This window comes from Antechinus flavipes, chromosome 2 (assembly GCF_016432865.1).
Source record: "Antechinus flavipes isolate AdamAnt ecotype Samford, QLD, Australia chromosome 2, AdamAnt_v2, whole genome shotgun sequence".
Classification (NCBI taxonomy): Eukaryota; Metazoa; Chordata; class Mammalia; order Dasyuromorphia; family Dasyuridae; genus Antechinus; species Antechinus flavipes.
In genome coordinates this window covers 276,666,102-276,680,053 of record NC_067399.1, presented here as the reverse complement: position 1 = coordinate 276,680,053, position 13,952 = coordinate 276,666,102, and the positions used below count along the sequence as shown (strand labels likewise).

The following is a 13,952-nucleotide window of genomic DNA, read 5'->3' as shown; positions in this document are numbered from 1 at the left end:
GGAGATTGCATAGAAGATTTGGTGGGTGGGGTGTGAGAGCCAGAGGCACAGCTGTCCGGATTGCTCTCACTTCCTGTGGCCATTCCCCTTCATCTCAGCAAAGAATAAAGATCAAGGGTTTTTCCTTATCCTGACTCCAGCAGATTTTAAAATATGCTGGGGGCTAAACACGGTTATCACATTATCTATGCTTTAGAAAGAGCGCTGTGGAGGATTTTTTTTTCTCTTAATAGTATTTTATTTTTCCAAATACAAGCCAAAATAGTTTTCAACATTCACTTTTGCAAAACTTTGTATTCCAAATTTTTCTCCCTCTCTTCCTCCCTCCCCAATACAGCAAGCAATCCTCTATAGGTTAAACATATGCAATTCGTCTAAACACCATAGTATTATGTTAACTGAGATGGGAATGATTTTTGCCTTTCATTAACCTAAATACCCAAGCGTTCCCCAAGGTTAATTATGGTAAAATAATAATAATAATAATAATAATAATAATAATATAATAATGATGGATTTGCAATTAGATCTGGGTTCAAGCCCAGGACAACCACTCATTATTTGACTTTAGTTTCCTCAATTGTAAAATGAAGACCAGCGGTTAAGTTATGATCTCTTGCTATTCCTATGGCACCAGGACCATAGAAATTCTCCAGAGAAGAATCACCGAGTGGAGCTGCGTTTTCTTTTAGAGGTGGGAGAACCACAACCTAGAAGGGCTGGAGACTTAGAGTCGACTCTGAAAGCCTCCCACTCACAGCCAGTTCTGAAACCGCTACCTGGGGCAAGATGTCCCCAGCAGAGCCCTGAGTCAACCATGGCAGCCCTAATTTTGGCCAGCACCTCCTCCTCCCCCACCTTAGCGCCCCTGACTCTTGGAGCCTTCTTTGTATTTCAGTCTAGCCTGACTCTTCGTGACTCCATCGGGGGTTTTCTTGGCAAAAATACAGGACTTCTTTGCCATTTCCTTCTCCAGCTCATTTTACAGATGAGGAAACTAAAGCAAACAGGGTAAAGTGACACATCTAGAGTTTGAGATCTTTTAATTCTATCTTTAATCTCTACACCTCTTCCACCTTCCAACCCATCCTCTTGCTCACTTCTTCCTCCACTATCACGGCCCCGCCCCTCCGCCCACTCTGTCCTAGCCCTTCCCGCCTCCGTTCAGCAGTCCTCGGATCCCCTCCCGCCTTTTCCAGGCTCCGCCCCCTCCTTATCGGCTCCCATGACCCCGCCCTCCATCCCTCTTCCGCACGCCTCACAGTCCATTCATGCGCTCCATTCCCAGGGCACCGCCCTTCTGACCTCCTTACCGCTCCAGACCCTGCCCCCGGCTCTCTACACTTGCAATTTTAACTCCGCCCCTAGCCCTCAGTCAGTAGGTGTCTCAGCGTTCCCTTTAGGATGAAGATTACCTGGAGGCCGCTCCGCTTGTTCCAGGTGAAGATGGCACCTGGGTACCCGCTCAGCGCCAAGAGCAATTCGTGGATCATCCCCACGGCGGGCAACGGGCTGCGGAGAACACCCACAGCCTCCTGCGGCGCGAACCCTACCGCCCTCTGGAAAGAACACAGCTCTCGCCACTATGCGCAAAGCCCACTGGGGAGTGTAGTTCTCGTCAAACTAACCAGCCTGGAAAGACAATTCCATTGCGAGGAAGAGAAAAAGGCACCGGTCAGCGTGAGGACTTCCTTTTCCTCAGCCAATGGAATCCCGGAAGTGTTCACGTAGCTTGTCTGATTGATCTCGTTCTCTTCTACTCCAACAAGCTCTCTGGGAGACGTAGTCCGGGCAGAGACCTTGGCGCATGCGCCGCAAAGTCCTTGGTGTCTCCCGCGCGGACTTCCGGTTTGGGAGCTGGACTGGGAGGCTGAGAGCTGGGGCTGGGGCCGGAGCGGGAGCGGGTGAGGCCCGCCGGGAGGCGGGGACGGACTAAGTCGGAGGGGAGCGGGAGGAAAAAGTGGGGTGGAGGGGAACGGATTGATTCAGGAGGCACGCTGGAAGAGGGGTGCCCAGAGTTGCCCTCAACCTAGTCAGTGACCGTCTTCAAGGTACGAGACATCTGCAACGCCTAGAGTGACCCGGCCGGAGAGAGCGGAGACAAAGAGGCAGAACCCTGAGCTCCCCCTCCTCTCCCGAACCTAGATCTCTTTCTCTCCCCGAAACTCCGGGACACTCCTGGTGTCCTCCCCAGAATCCTGCCCTCCTTCGAAGCGCTTCATCCATCTGAAGTCCCCCTATCTGCCCTGTCACCCGCAGCTCGGGGTGACCCCCAAGAACCACCTAGTCCCGGCGAAGGACAGGAGCTGCAACCCTTGTCCCCTGGGGCTGAATCACCTCCTTGAAGTATCCCCACTGAGCCTGTATGCGGAGGTTAAAGAAATGAGAGAAAACAAAGACAAAAATCTTCATTTATTGATAGTTGCCTGAGGTGGTGAAAGTGGAGCTGGGAGGGGGGCGGGGCAGGCGCAGAGGGCTCTGAAAAGAGTTCGGAATTGGGGCGGGTAGATAGGGGGGACGGACCGTGAGGGACCAGCTGCGTGGAACTTGGACCGATCTTTTTGCCGTCCCCAGTGGAAACGTCCCTTCTCTTGTCCCTCAGGCTGCTAGGCATTTCTTGTGATTCAGACCCACCATGTATTACTGAGGGTGTAGTCAATAGGACTTGGGGGAGGGGGCGTAGCAGGAGACACAACACAGTTTACTCTTATCTCAGACTGTCTTACAAGCCAGACCGGAAATGCAGCTTTTAGGCAACGTTCACTGGCTCCTAATACTGGGGTTTTGTTCTCAAGAGAGTACTCCCTAATTTGGCTAGTTTCTTCAGAGCTTGTAGATAGGCTAGCCTTATGAAGATTTTGGATGAATGTTTGCATCCTTTTGACCCTGTCATTCCTCTCTGCCCTAGGGAGAAACTCCTCTCGCAGGTACCCAAGTGCAGTGATTTCCCCAGGGATAGAGAGGAGGCTGGTAGAAGCCCTGGCTCCCAGATCTCCAACTGATGTCAAGCTGCCTCCTGTGAATGATGGCCAAATCCACTCTGAGAGGGGATGGGAGGAACTCTGAGACCTTTCGACAACGTTTCAGGAAATTCCATTATCAGGAGGTGGCTGGGCCCCGTGAAGCTTTCAGCCAACTTTGGGAACTTTGCTGTAGATGGTTAAGGCCAGAGGTTCGAACCAAGGAACAAATTCTAGAGATATTGGTATTGGAGCAATTCCTGACTGTACTACCTGGGGAGATTCAGACCTGGGTACAAGAGCATTGTCCAGAGAGTGGAGAGGAAGCTGTGACCCTGGTAGAAGATTTGGAGAGAGAACCCAAAAGACCAGAGTGCCCGGTGAGAAGGGTTAGCCCCTTCAGAAACATGAATTAGAAGCAGGATGTGAGGACCAAATTAAAATAGAAATGGGGATAAGATAGTGTCTTTTGTCTCTCTTATGATGCTTTTTATTTCTGACCATGTAGACAAGTGATATTTTCTTGAAAAAAAGAGACTGATGTGACCATTTGATTAATGTTCAACTTATTGTATCACTATGACTATTTCAGCATTTTCTTGTGCCACGGATAAAAGGAGAGTGTTGTTTTGAACTCCATTACTAAGTTTAGGATCTTGCTCTCTCCTTTTTACAGCTTTTTGCTGCTTGAGGAATAGAATGTGTGGTTCCTTCCCTTATTTTCTAGTCAGACCCCAGTGGAGACGATCTCCTTTTACTTTAAATATTTATCTTTGGAAATCCATCCTATTGTAGCTTTTCATTGAGAATTAATGAGCGTTCTTTATAGGTGACTGTCCCTCCGAAGGGACAGGAAATTCAGCCAGAGAAGATGGCACCTCTAAGATCATCCCTGGAGTTACTAAGTGTCCGGCAAAAAGCAGGAGAATCCCAGCCCAAGGTTATGGCCAAGAAACAATGGGCAGGTTGTCCAGAAATAGAATCACAGGAACAACTTAACCTAAAGGAAAAGCTCCGATCTCATCAAAGGACTGGTAAGAACTGGATTCATTTAGGTAAAAAAGGAAGACTCCTTAGGATGGAGGTGGTAAGATGAAAATGGGAAAGGTCAGACATCAGATGTTCAAAAATATGAAATTTGGTGATTAGGTGTAGAGATGAAAGAGAAAACATGGGCAAGTTGAAGATGGCTCTAAGAGCATCAGTTGATGTAGACTCCCTTCAACCCAAATAACTGAATGTAGTTTTCTAATCCACATGTAAAAAACACTAGAATAGAGGTGGCCATTTTTATAATAGAGGTGGTTAGATGATAATCATTGCATGGGAGCTTCTATAAATGGTCATGGGTCATGAGTGTGAAAGTTAGGCTTCAGAAGGCTAAGGTGGGTCTTTCCTCTCTTCATCCTTGCCATGATGTCATTCTGTCCTCCCAAACAAAATCTTGCCATTCTCTGGAGTTTCAGACCCTTAATTTTCTTTTAAATTTCTCCATATTACTGGACCTTTTTAGGATGTTGGGATGTTTTTCTTATAACCTTCCTTAAACTTAGTGGATAAAAATGGTGGGTGTTAACCTGGGGTTTTCTATGATCATTACAAACTATAATATCCTTTGTTTGCTTCCCTATGAGCAGGATTTTCTTTTCCCAAATCTGGTATGGTTTCTGGGATGGAGCGAGGAGAACCATGGGTCCCAGATCTTCTGGGCTCCAAGGAGAGGGAAATCTCAAGAGGCAGTCACACAGGTGACAAACGAATACACTCTGATTTTATGCCATCAAGGAGGGAAAGAAAAAACTGGGGAGATCAGGAGCAGTGGGGCTTTGAGGATGAAAAGGTAGCTGGTGTACACTGGGGATATGAAGAAACCAGGACTCTACTTGCAATTTTAAGTCAAACTGAGTTTTATGAAGCCCTCCGGAACTGTCATCGTAATAGCCAAGTGTATGGAGCTGTTGCTGAGCGATTACGGGAGTATGGCTTTCTCCGGACACTCGAACAATGTCGAACTAAATTTAAAGGCCTCCAGAAAAGTTATCGTAAAGTCAAGAGTGGCCATCCACCTGAGACCTGTCCCTTCTTTGAAGAGATGGAAGCCTTGATGAATGCCCGAGTCATTGCTTTACCCAGCAATGGCATGGAGGAAAAGGTGGCAGCACCTCAACCCAGCATAGGGTCCAGTGATGCTGAAACAGAAGAACAAGAGAAGGGGGGCTGGCAGCAGGAAGCAGCAGCAGAAGAGGCTGCAGCTGAAGATTCTGAGGGGGAGGAAATGGGTACTGAAGCAGCCCCCCAGGAGCCCGGGAGTCCCAGTGCTCCAGTTCTATTCCGAAGCCCGAGTGGTAAGATTCTCTTTCTTCTTGGGATTCTGGTATTGAAATTAAGGCATTTTCTATAGGAAACAGGACTATATTAGGAATAAAGAAATATGAATTCAGTTCCTAGTTTTTATTGTGACTAAGTTATTTCACTGCTTTGTTCCAATTTCACACTCTGTGGTAGAAGGATCCCACAATACTAGGATTGTGACTGTCAAAATAACCTTTACACTTCCTATTTCATTCTTTTGTGGGTTGGTGAGGAGGAGGAAGGAATACAAACTTTTCATTTCTTTAGTGTAAAGATCTTCTAATAATAAAAATCCACCAGTGCCCATCAGCTAGTTTGCTACTTAGTTTCCTGGGAGCAATAATATATAGCCAATGTGGCAAACCTTTCTGCCTCCAAGGCTAGACCTCAATCCAAAGTTATGTTGTGTCTACATTTGTTACATCTATGTTTCCAATTTTTTTTCCAGCTAAACAGCTCCTTTTGCTCCTCAACTCTCCATCATCCTTTTGTTATATGGTTTTCCTTTGCTGTGTTGTACTTGTTTGTAACAGAGTAGTGTAATGGAAAGAGCTGTGAATCTAATGGATTAGGAGTTAAGAAACTAAGATTCTAGTCCCAGCTGTCTCAGCTAGGTAGGGAGCATTAAACAGGTGACTTAACCTTTCTTGTCAAAGATTTACTCTAGCTTTTATATAGCATTTTAAGATTTGCAAAATGCTTTTACAGATGTTATTTATCCTCACAATCCTAGGAGATTGATACTACTATTCCCATTTTATAAATAAGGAAACTGAAGCAAAGGTTAAGTTGCATGCCCCAGTTTCATACAGGTAGTAGGTGTCTGAAATGGAATTTGAACTTAGATCTTCCTGACTCTAAATTCTATCCACTGTCACCGATAGCTATTAAAAATCATTTGGAATAAATAATTGCTAAGGTTTATCTTTTGAGTTTCCATGATTGATATTTTCTTTGTCTTCAATTCCTTCATCTTTATAACTTTTTTTTTTTTCTGGTTTCCTTTCTTCACTCCCCCCTCCTCTCCCCCGGCCTCCCCAACTTCTATTTTCTCATCCTGTGACTTTTTTTTTCTTTTTGAAAAGGCTGATGAAAACTTGAAGTTTTACAAGGAGCAAGCAGGGTGATTAGGCTTCCCTAATTCTGTTCTGAGTCTGGAGGAAGAGTTCCAATGTTCCTACCTCCATCCTAGAAGCCCTCAGAAAACAGATGATCAATATTCTTATGGCTTCTTATCTGTCCTGGCACCTTAGAACCTGGATCTGCAGATTAAAATCCTTAACAAAAAGAAATCTTAAATCTTACTCATCAGATATGTTTTCCTTATCAAGTTCCTGTGAACGTAATGTTCTAAGAAAGGGCAAGGTTGTAATGTGTCTGTTAGGGATCACTGAGGCCTCATTAGGAAAGGTATACACTGAATGGTATAGTGTCCCAAAATGGTAGCTGTTTGAAAGGCTCCAGTGCTGGGAATTAAAAGCAAAATGGTTGCTTTGTACATTGAAGCATTGGCAGAAGCAGTATTTTAGTGGTCTGAGCTCTCCTTTGGAAATAGGAAAAATCTGAAATGACTATGAGAATAATAGAAAAGAGATGAGGGTTAGAGTAGTGCATAGAAACTTACCATGGCTAATGGGAATTGAATTTGAGTCTGTCTGTAGTCATTTGATCACTTTTTACTTAGAATCAGGTTCCTAAAACAAGTTGTCACAAGAATCTAAGAGGGTAATACAATAGCTATGAGAATGTCATATATGGAAGGGTAGGAAAGCCCTCTCTTATAGGGCTAGACAATCTAAATAAGTCTCTAATGAATTAGTATAAAATTCAGCCTAATAAGGGCGTAAAAGAACCTGATTTATCAGATTTTTTAACATACTGAAAAAACGGAAATGTTACTTTTTAAATAATCCATTTAAAGTACAAACCCAAATGATTTCTGAGGAAGCAAATGGTAGATAAGATAACAAAGCTAAGTGTCTTAGAACACTGAACTTTCTCTTCGGGTGGCAGGTGTACACTGGGGCTATGAAGAGACCAAGACTTATCTTGCAATTCTCAGTGAGACTCAATTTTATGAAGCACTTCGAAACTGTCATCGTAACAGCCAATTATATGGGGCAGTAGCTGAGCGGTTATGGGAATATGGTTTCCTTAGGACACCGGAACAATGTCGGACTAAATTTAAAAGCCTTCAAACCAGCTATCGGAAAGTCAAGAGTGGCCATGCCCCTGAGACCTGCCCCTTCTTTGAGGAAATGGATGCCTTGGTGAGCACCCGAGTTGCTGTCCCACCTAGTGATGGTCTGGAGGAGGAAGCAGCACCTCGCCCTGAATTGGGGGCCAGTGATGGTGAAACAGAAGAGCTAGATCAGGAGAGCTGGCAACAAGGAGAGACAGCTGAAGAGGCCTCAGCCACAGCAGAAGATTCTGAGGGTGAGGAAGTGGGCACTGAGGAGGCACCTGGAAGTTCTGGGAGCCCTGGTGCTCCAGTCCTGTTCCAAAGCCCAAGGGGTAAGATAAACTTTATTCTTGGGACCTGGATGTACAGAAAATTAATGGATGTAGAGGAAAAAGCACTATACTAGATGCTATAAGACTTGGGTTCTACTCCCAGCTCTTCTGACTCTGTGAATACTTTCTCTCTTAGATCAGATTTTCTAACTTATGGAGCTTCAGGGCAGTAATATTGTTCCCCAGTGCATTCTGTTTACTCCAAAGATAGCATTAGCCTAAGGAATTCAACCCACAAAGGTTGGGAAATAGATGAATTCTTTGATCTGTTACCATCTCTATGTGGGCTGACAGGCAACAAGACAATGAGTCTCTAATATCTCATCCTGGACAGCATGTTCATCTCAGGTGTATGCCTAGTATATAAAGATGATTTTGAAAATTTATATCATCCAAATGTGTTTGTTTTCCTCCATCAACTTTACTCAGTTTCCTGTGCTATCAGTCTTGTTTACTTAACTGAAAGTCTGTTGTTCTTTCCTCCCTTGCACCTACTTCTTCTAGAGAAGAAATTTAGGGAGATTCTTTTAATTATTTTATTAATGTAATTAATACATACAGTCTCTGGAATGTCCCTATAATAGGAGGGATTAAAAAAAAAAACCCTCAGTTTAATGGCTTAGAATTATGCTTAAATTTAGTATAGATCATTAATCTGGTCAGAACTAGACAAACCTTTATCAGTTAGGCTGGAGCATTTCAGCTGCATAACTTAAGGAGTCTAGACACTGGGATGTTCTGCAAAAGATGCTTGAATAGTTTTATACATTTTGTCTATAAACAGTGCTAAGAACCGAGTTGGGTTTCCCTAGTGTGAACCTAGAGCATTCTGGAAACTAATCTTTCTCTTGTTTTGATATGTTCTAAAAAGCTGATTATGGAATGCTTGGGTGGTTTTTAAACACTTACGTGATCCCCCCCCGCCCCCCCAAAATTTAATTATCTTTTAAGTTTTACTCTTAGAATTATATTGTAGTCTTACATTATAGTCTCCTTGAAAACAGAGATTACAGTTCTTTTTCATGTAGCTAGTTTCTTGTATATAAATAACATTAATCATGTTGTTTAAATTGAAATACATGAATTTCTGAGTATTCTGTTATCTTCTTGTTCCTGGCATACATTATCACCTCAAGGCAAGGGAACCTATGTACCTCTTTCTGGACACAGGAAGAATGTGTCTGGGCAGAGAGGTCTGGGGATTTGTGATCAGATATTGAGTTTCTATGGAAGAGTCTAGCACTAAATTAAAAATCAGAATCAGGGATTCAGAATTGTTTCAAGTAACATTTCCCCAATAGTTACTGTTAGTGCCAAAGAAAAATTATAGTTCTTAAGTCTTTAGAATACTCTCATCTTCCCTTGCCCCTTTCTCTTCCCTTTTCTCCCCCACCCCCTTCCCCCCTCTCTCCCAAACATCCTTAACTCCTACAGAATAGTACAATGAGAACTCAGTAGTTTTCCTAAAAGAGAAATTAAAATTCTAATTCTTATTGCAAATTAAAATTCATTTGGGAGATCCAACTCCTAAATTAATTTTGATAATTCTAACTTTTGCTTCTTTCTGATTTTCTTATACTCTGACTTGATGAACTGAGAGATTCTGAAATTCTATTCATTCTTTCAGGTTTTGAGGCTGGATTTGAGAACAAGCAGAACACAAAACGGGATATTTCTGAGGAAGTAGAACTGCATAGGACATTACTTGCAAGATCTGAAAGGAAAATTCCCCATCGTTTTAATCAGGGAAAAGATGATGACAGTGATTGCAGGACAGGAAGGCAATGGCCAAAGTCCCCAGTAGAGAAAAGAGGAAAAATGATATCCCCAGAAAGGGGCTTAGGAAAAATCCTAAGTCATCAAAAATCTCACTTGGGAGAAAGACCCTATAAATATCTTAGATGTGGAAGAAGCTTTGGCCCTAATTCACACCTTCTTATGCATCAGATACCCCACCAGATAGAAAATCCATATACATGTGGAGACTGTGGGAAAAGTTTTAGTCGAAGTGCACGCCTCATTAGACATCGGAGGATACACACTGGTGAAAAACCTTATAAGTGTCTTGACTGCGGGAAAAGTTTCCGTGACAGTTCCAACTTTATTACTCATAGAAGGATTCACACAGGAGAGAAACCCTATCAATGTGGTGAATGTGGAAAACGATTCAATCAGAGTTCAAGCCTTATCATACATCAGAGAACCCACACTGGAGAAAAACCCTATCAATGTGAAGAGTGTGGAAAAAGCTTCAATAATAGCTCTCACTTTAGTGCACACAGGCGAATCCACACAGGAGAAAGACCTCATGTATGTCCTGATTGTGGGAAAAGCTTTAGTAAAAGCTCTGACTTACGGGCACATCACAGAACCCATACAGGAGAGAAACCCTATGGATGTCATGAATGTGGGAAATGTTTCAGCAAAAGTTCAGCCCTTAATAAACACCGAGAAATCCACACGAGAGAAAAGCTTTTATCACAGTCGGAACCTAAGTAAAAACCTGAGAATCTGCAAAGAGCCTTTAAAAGTATATTATTTGGGAAACATCTAATAGATTCCATCTCCAATGCCCACCTGGCTTAGGAAATTACCTTTAGGATTTACCCCACAGTGGTGCTCCTTATCATATAATCATTTGAATCTGCAGCCACAAAGCTTTGGCAATAAGATCTAAGGAACAAAGGTTAGAAGATCTAAATACCATCCTAGCTCTAATTTTGATTTGACAAGAGTTCCTTGTCCCCTCTCAGTGCCTATGTCATTCCTTCAATAAAAGGAGAGGATCCTGTGAGTTTCACTTATTCTTATCACTGTTCATCCTGTCATTTTGCTGCATCTCTGCAAACATTTCAACAGTATCACAGGGGAAAATGTTATGGATTTATCTCATGATTCCAAGTTTTTCCCTTCACAAAAAAAAGGGAAATACTGAAAGGAATGGAATGACTCTTCTTGTTCATGTAAATCTATATTCAGAATGATATGATTGAATTTAGTCTTTTCCCCTTCTCCCCACTTTACCCTTAATGAGATGAGTTAAGTATTCCTCTTGGTCATGTCTTATAAATTGTCTTGTTAAGAATCTAGGTGTTAATTATTATGGGGAAGCTGTTACAAACCTTGTGTAAATTTGAAGTATCAGCCCTGGATGGCTGTTAGTTTCCTTCAACCCTCAGAAAGAATTCCTACAGATCTATTTTCTTACTTCCCTTTTATCCCACTTCATTTGTATTCCAACTGTCCCTTGTAGTCCATTCCCAAAGAGCAAGCCAACTAGGTAGACAGTGGTGGGTAGAAAGGGGCATTATATAGAATTTTACATATTCCTGGTATTCAGTTCATCTAGTATAGTATTATGCACCTACTGTAGGCAATAAATACTTCTTGACTAATGAGCAGAAGACATTTCTATATTACTATTTATTAGGAACAGAGTCCACCAGTGCCAAAAGCTCTCAAGTCTGGTTAAAGATAAATTGTCTTTACCAGGTTGGTGGAGTTGCCAATCTGTATTTTAAAAAATATATATACATGGAATAAGGAATACTTATTAGCTGCTGCTTATCAAATAGTAATAACTGCTCAAGAGTGCATAATATTGTAGTGGACCATGTATAAGAATGAGGTAGAGTTGGGCCTTTTCGTCTGGGAGTCTACAGTCTAAAAGTAGGCAACTTTGGACATAGACATCAGATAATTATCAAATGCCTAAATACATAGTGTGTGTATTTACTACAAGTTTGGCATATTGCAATGTAGCACAAGGAAAGATATTCCATTTAGGGAGTTAACAGATAATCTTTTGAAGGGAATAGGAGAGAAAAAATTTTCAAAAGTATAAACAGCCCATTTAAAGCTAGAGTTTTATGAGTAGAAAAGGTCTAAAAACTGGAAAGCAGGGTGTTTGATATGGATAAAAGCAAAGGAAATTAGCTGGGCTTTAGGGAGGTAAGGAATGATTCAGTTATTAGGGAACTTAAAACCATAATATAGTGAACTTGACACCATTGAAAGGCTTTAAAACTCTAGTAGAAGAAATGACTTTAACTGAAACTGAAGGTGTGCCAGATGCAGAGAAACCAGAGGTGCAAAAATCAATTAACTGAAACATTACTAGGTTTGAAGGATGGCTTCCAATGTAGAATAAAAATACTATTTACTATTTGGGAAGTCAAGAAATCGGGAGTTGATTGTAAGATATCTTAGTGGGTGGGAGAAGATACTTGACCTATGTTAGTTAAGAAGAAAGATATAAGGAGCTGAGAGTGATGGACTGTGTTTACTGGAAAGATAAGCCACTCTGTCTTCCTCACATTTGGTATTGAGATATACATTCAGTTAATTCCCCTGTAGTTGAATTCAGAAAATTGGCTAGAAGGTAGGTAAACTATTGCAGAGTTGGTAGATGATATTATAGGATTTAGGTGGTTTTTTTGATTGAGGAGGAATACTGGGATTCCAGAACATTAGGAATCAGTGCCACCCTTTCCCCAGATATCGAATAAACAGTAAAAAGTATATGAAAACCAGTCTAAAATTGCCTTAAAGCCAAGCTCTGTAATGGTGTAGTGTGTGATTAATAGTATATACTGTCTGTTTAGCATATTCATGTATGGTCTGGTGAAAAGATCATGGGAATGGGGTATAGAAAGACATAGTTCTAATCTATTGTCATGTATAAATCATATTGCCTCATTTTCCCTATCTGTAAAACAGAATCATGTTTACACCTTAAGCTGCCTCTCAGGGATTCCATGTGAATAAATGAGATGATGTCTCTAAAATGTTTGGAGTTTTTCAAAAAGGAAGTGCTAGAGAAACATTTGATCATTTATTTTATGAGAAAACTAACAACTTGCTTGTGTGGCTCCTTGGAGTCACTAGTTACCCCAACTATTAAATTTTTTATGTCCTTGGAAGAAATGTGGCAATGTTTGTCAAGTGGATTACCCCAAACTAAGAAAAGTCATTATTATGAGCCTGCTAAGTTTGTTATCTTTGTATTTATGATCTGGGCACCTAGAATAACTATGGGAGCCATATATATCTCAAAATTAAGAAGTAATAATGCTACCTGCAATTGGAAAAAACAAGTAAAAAGAACAGAGAAAAAGTCTTGTATGGATGAGGTTAAATCTCAGGCTACTCTCAAGCCCCATCTTAATTTTTTTAAAACAAAAATTCTATTCTCTAGATTGTGGATAAAAGCAATAAGAAATGCCAAAATTGAACATAATGACTAAAATATGTGGAAAGTGGGGAGCAATACAAGATATACGTTTCTTCCTTTTAAAATAAATGTTCAAAAAGTCTTGAAGGAATAGGTTATAATAGCAACAAAGGTCAGAATGGATTAGCATTATCATTCCTTTTGGCAAAAAATTGCAGTACACTCTTCCAATCTCCTGACAGTCTCTTTTTTTCTCTTTTTCCTCTTTTAACAATTTCTTTTATCCTCTCATTTTTAGTTCTCCCTTCTTACCACATAGCACCAAAAATATTTTTAACAAAATACAAAAAACCCAATTAAGAAAAAAAAAAACCTTTAAAAAGTTGCATTTAACTTTTCTTTGTATGTATCGGACTTAATGTTTCTTACATTGTAAACTCTTTATGGGGTCAGTTTTTGTTTAAATTGTTTATAGCACTAGTACTGTGCTATCTGAAGTTAGGCATATAATAAATTTTTTTAAAATTATACTGATACAGGAAAGTGAAGGTTTGGAACTAAAGTTGTGAAGACTAAATGCTACTTCCTGACCCCTCACCCCTATACAATTGAATTTTTCCATTCCAAAATCCACACCAAACTCTCATCCACAGATAACTTACGGATTTTTCTGTCTCATGTTCTTAATATTTTAGAACTTTGTGATATTGTTATGTGATTTCACTAGTATGAGGAACTGCCTTCTACAGAAACTTCTTCCACTTCATTCTGCAGTAATGCATTGACAATGATCTAAATAAAATCTTAATTGCCCGGCCTCTAAAGTGAAATGACTGACCCACAGTCTCACAGCCAATATGGTAGGACTTGAAACCCAATCTCTCTGAAAAGCCAGCCCCTGTACAGGGTTATGTTTTCTAACTTGGGGCAACATTCTACTACAAACCTACCTC

At 41.2% G+C, this 13,952-nt stretch overlaps 2 protein-coding genes across 6 annotated transcripts in view; one reads left to right on the top strand and one right to left on the bottom strand.

Annotated features, from left to right (window-relative positions):
• The window catches only part of TUBGCP4 (tubulin gamma complex associated protein 4), a 37,175-nt gene extending 35,330 nt beyond the window's left edge, over window positions 1-1,845 (bottom strand). For all 3 annotated transcript variants that reach the window (XM_051977188.1, XM_051977186.1, XM_051977187.1), the window contains exon 1: window positions 1,416-1,845. In XM_051977188.1, coding sequence (XP_051833148.1) covers window positions 1,416-1,493 — 78 coding nt within the window. In that variant the 5' untranslated portion in view covers window positions 1,494-1,845. The remainder of the gene's footprint in view (window positions 1-1,415) is intronic.
• Window positions 1,846-1,955: 110 nt separating this feature from the next.
• ZSCAN29 (zinc finger and SCAN domain containing 29) lies at window positions 1,956-12,613 on the top strand. Of its 3 annotated transcripts, none has more exons than XM_051977185.1 (6): window positions 1,956-2,051; window positions 2,909-3,340; window positions 3,790-3,994; window positions 4,598-5,305; window positions 7,326-7,826; window positions 9,454-12,613. In XM_051977185.1, exons 2-6 carry the CDS (start codon window positions 3,023-3,025, stop codon window positions 10,323-10,325), a joined length of 2,604 nt encoding a protein of 867 aa, XP_051833145.1. In that variant the 5' UTR covers window positions 1,956-2,051; window positions 2,909-3,022; the 3' UTR covers window positions 10,326-12,613. The 3 variants fall into 3 exon arrangements, with proteins under 3 accessions (XP_051833145.1, XP_051833143.1, XP_051833144.1); XM_051977183.1 differs by having other exon boundaries at window positions 1,987-2,431; XM_051977184.1 differs by lacking the exon at window positions 1,956-2,051 and having other exon boundaries at window positions 2,440-3,340.
• The last annotated feature ends 1,339 nt before the right edge of the window (window positions 12,614-13,952 follow it).

What these genes read in the sequence shown, in the direction of transcription:
- ZSCAN29 (XM_051977185.1), top strand. Translation starts at nt 3,023, where the DNA reads ATGATGGCCAAATCCACTCTGAGAGGGGATGGGAGGAACTCTGAGACC. An exon ending in CCGATCTCATCAAAGGACTG is followed by an intron (nt 3,995 to 4,597) that starts GTAAGAACTGGA and finishes CCCTATGAGCAG; the next exon opens with GATTTTCTTTTCCCAAATCT. An exon ending in CCTGTTCCAAAGCCCAAGGG is followed by an intron (nt 7,827 to 9,453) that starts GTAAGATAAACT and finishes TCATTCTTTCAG; the next exon opens with GTTTTGAGGCTGGATTTGAG.